The sequence below is a fragment of the Mandrillus leucophaeus genome, unplaced genomic scaffold (assembly GCF_000951045.1).
Source record: "Mandrillus leucophaeus isolate KB7577 unplaced genomic scaffold, Mleu.le_1.0 Scaffold230, whole genome shotgun sequence".
In the NCBI taxonomy this organism is placed as follows: Eukaryota; Metazoa; Chordata; class Mammalia; order Primates; family Cercopithecidae; genus Mandrillus; species Mandrillus leucophaeus.
The window spans coordinates 214,414-217,198 of record NW_012102366.1 but is presented as its reverse complement, the minus strand read 5'-3'; the positions used below and the strand labels follow the sequence as shown (position 1 = coordinate 217,198).

Below are 2,785 nucleotides of genomic sequence, written 5' to 3'. Positions count from 1 at the left end.
AAAAAAAAAAAAAAAAAATCCTCACAACACTACCAGGAGATAGCTACTGTTAACCCATTTTACAGGTGAGGAAACTGAGGCACAGAGCAGTTCACAGGTTGCATGAGAAAAAGTAGCACGATTATTCCCACCACACACGCTACAGTAGGAGGAAGACATCGATCCTGTTCTGCGTACCATGGGGATGGGGACGGGTTGTGGGAGGTGACGTTCCCAAGCTCTAAATGTGTGGGACAGGGTAGAGGGCAGGTCCTCACCCTGAGGGTCATGCAGAGGAATGGCTGTCTGAATGGAGTTTGTATTTGCAGAATTTTGTGGCCAAGGCTCACGGCTCTCCACGGGTGCACTGGCTGGGGCTGAATGACAGGGAGCAAGAAGGGGACTGGAGGTGGCTGGATGGGTCTCCTGTGACGTTAAGGCAAGTGCTCGGGTTTCCTGGGGTCTCTCTGCTTCCTCTGTGGGCCCTGACCATGGGGAGGGGAGAAGGTGATGGAGTACATGGTTGAAGGAGTCAGGAGCTGTTTCTTTTCTTTTTCTTTTTTTTGAGATGGAGGGAGTCTTGCTCTGTCACCCAGGCTGGAGTGCAGTGGCATGATCTCGGCTCACTACAAGCTCCACCTCCCGGGTTCAAGGAATTCTCTGCCTCAGACTCCCGAGTAGCTGGGATTACAGCTGCCCGCCACCACACTCAGCTAATTTTTGTAGTTTTAGTAGAGACGGGATTTCACCATATTGGTCAGGCTGGTCTCAATCTCCTAACCTCAAGCGATCCGCCTGCCTCGGCATCCTAAAGTGCTGGGATTACAGGTGTGAACCACTGCACCTGGTGGAACATTGGCTGCTAAAGGCTCACAGGAGTGCCATTTCTGAAAAGCTGTTCTCAGCTGAATGGGAGCCTGCTCACCTAAGATGTTACCCAACTCCACTGGGGTCAGCTCACAACCAGTGACAGCCTAAGAGAAGCCTGGACCCCTTGTGACAAATTGGGATGACCCTGGTGCTGTTCACATCCCAGTGGTCTCCGCTGGGGTCGGGCTGAGGCTAGAGTCATCTGAGTCCACGCTCCTGCTCAATTCCTTCCCCATTCCATCTGGCTTCCCTCACCTCTCTCCTAAGAACATCCTTTAATAAATCCTACATGCTCGAGTTCCTGAATCAGGCCCTGCTTTAAGCAAGACCCTACATGATCTAAACAATTCTTAGAAGGTTGGGAAGGTTGGGTTGGGAGGTTGTAAAAGAAAGAGTCTTTGGAAGACAAGACAGAAACTGACCAGATTCAGAAATTGATCACAGGTGTAAACCTCCGCGCGCTGCTTAACACGGGTTTTGACAAATACGTAGTGCCAGGTATTCATCGTTACGGTATTATACAGAAGAGTTTCACCACCCCTAAAGATCCCCGTCCCTCTGCCCACTTTTTCCTCCATCCAGCTTCTGGGAGCCAGAGGAACCCAATAACATCCACAATGAGGACTGTGCTGCCATGAACAAAGATGGCACCTGGAATGATCTGTCTTGCTACAAAACTACGTATTGGATTTGCGAGCGGAAATGTTCCTGTTGAAGCCCAGACCGAGGCTGGGGGGTCCATATTCGAGCGTCCCTCACTCTTTGAGATGAGAACCTCCTGCCCTTTCATGGACGGCCTTGCCTCTTCGTGAGTGGACACAGAAGGGCCCCACGCAGGATTGGCACCCTGGATGCAGCAAATTCCCAGGGATGCAAGTCAGGCTGCCTCTAGAGTGAAGACTTGGGCTTGTCCTAGTAGATGGTGAGCTGGGAGGACGCTCAGAGCTTGGTGGTGGGAGGTCTCCCAGTTCTGGGGTTGAACGGATCTTCACTAAATTCCTGATCATGACCCTTGGGAAGTGATACTGGCCCTGAAGACCCTGGGGCTGGTATTGAACCTGGGATGAAATATCCTGGCGCCTCTGAACCACGAAGAGCTGGGACTGGGCTCCTTTTTCTGCAGCCTCAAACTTCTGGGCTCAGGCCATCCTCCCATCTCAGCCTCCTGAATAGCTGGACTACACATGTGCACCACCATGCCTGGCCAATTTTTTGTAGTGTTTAAAGAGAGGGAGTCTCACTATGTTGCCCAGGCCAGTCTCAAACTCCTGGTCTCAATCGATCCTCCTACTTGGGCCTCCCAAATTGTTAGAATTACAGGTGTGAGCCACTGTGCCTGGCTCAAAATTATTATTATTATTATTATAGAGATGAGGTCTCACTCTGTTGCCCAGGCTGGTCTCAAACTCCTGGGATCAAGCAATCCTTCTGCCTTGGCCTCCCAGAGTGCTGGGATTACAGGCATGTGTCACCACACCTGGCCGATATTTTTATTTTTATTTTTATTTTCACTTTCCCCATCTTTTCCTTTTTTTTTTTTTTTTTAAATGAAAGCTTTGAAAGTGGTGACAGCAAAATTTCCCTTAGAGCTAGACCTCTAGATCTGCCTTGCACAGAAATACATTAAATGGACTGGTCTCATGTAGTCCCCGCCATCTTTGCACAGTACAAACCTAAAAATTACAGAACATCAGCAGAGAAGACAGGAGAGCTTCTATACTTACCCTATGTTGTCCTCTGCAGACACTGCTTCCTTCCTGGTCTCAAACAGCACAAATAACCCAGAAACTATCAAAAGTATTTTGGACCAGCAACTTTCTCAATGTCTTGGGTAAGGTTTGCACAAGCTAAGTGGCAGAATCAGACCTTTGCCAGAAGACTTGGCCCATGGAAATTCTATCCTTTTTTTTTTTTTTTTGATACGGGGTCTCATTCT

At 49.2% G+C, this 2,785-nt stretch overlaps 1 protein-coding gene across 1 annotated transcript in view; it reads left to right on the top strand.

Annotated features, from left to right (window-relative positions):
- CLEC17A (C-type lectin domain family 17, member A) overlaps nt 1-2,523 on the top strand; it is a 27,960-nt gene extending 25,437 nt beyond the window's left edge. Inside the window, exons 12-13 of the mRNA XM_011981811.1 lie at nt 309-418; nt 1,432-2,523. Of these exons, the coding sequence (XP_011837201.1) occupies nt 309-418; nt 1,432-1,564 (243 nt within the window). The 3' untranslated portion in view covers nt 1,565-2,523. The remainder of the gene's footprint in view (nt 1-308; nt 419-1,431) is intronic.
- Nucleotides 2,524-2,785: the final 262 nt, after the last annotated feature.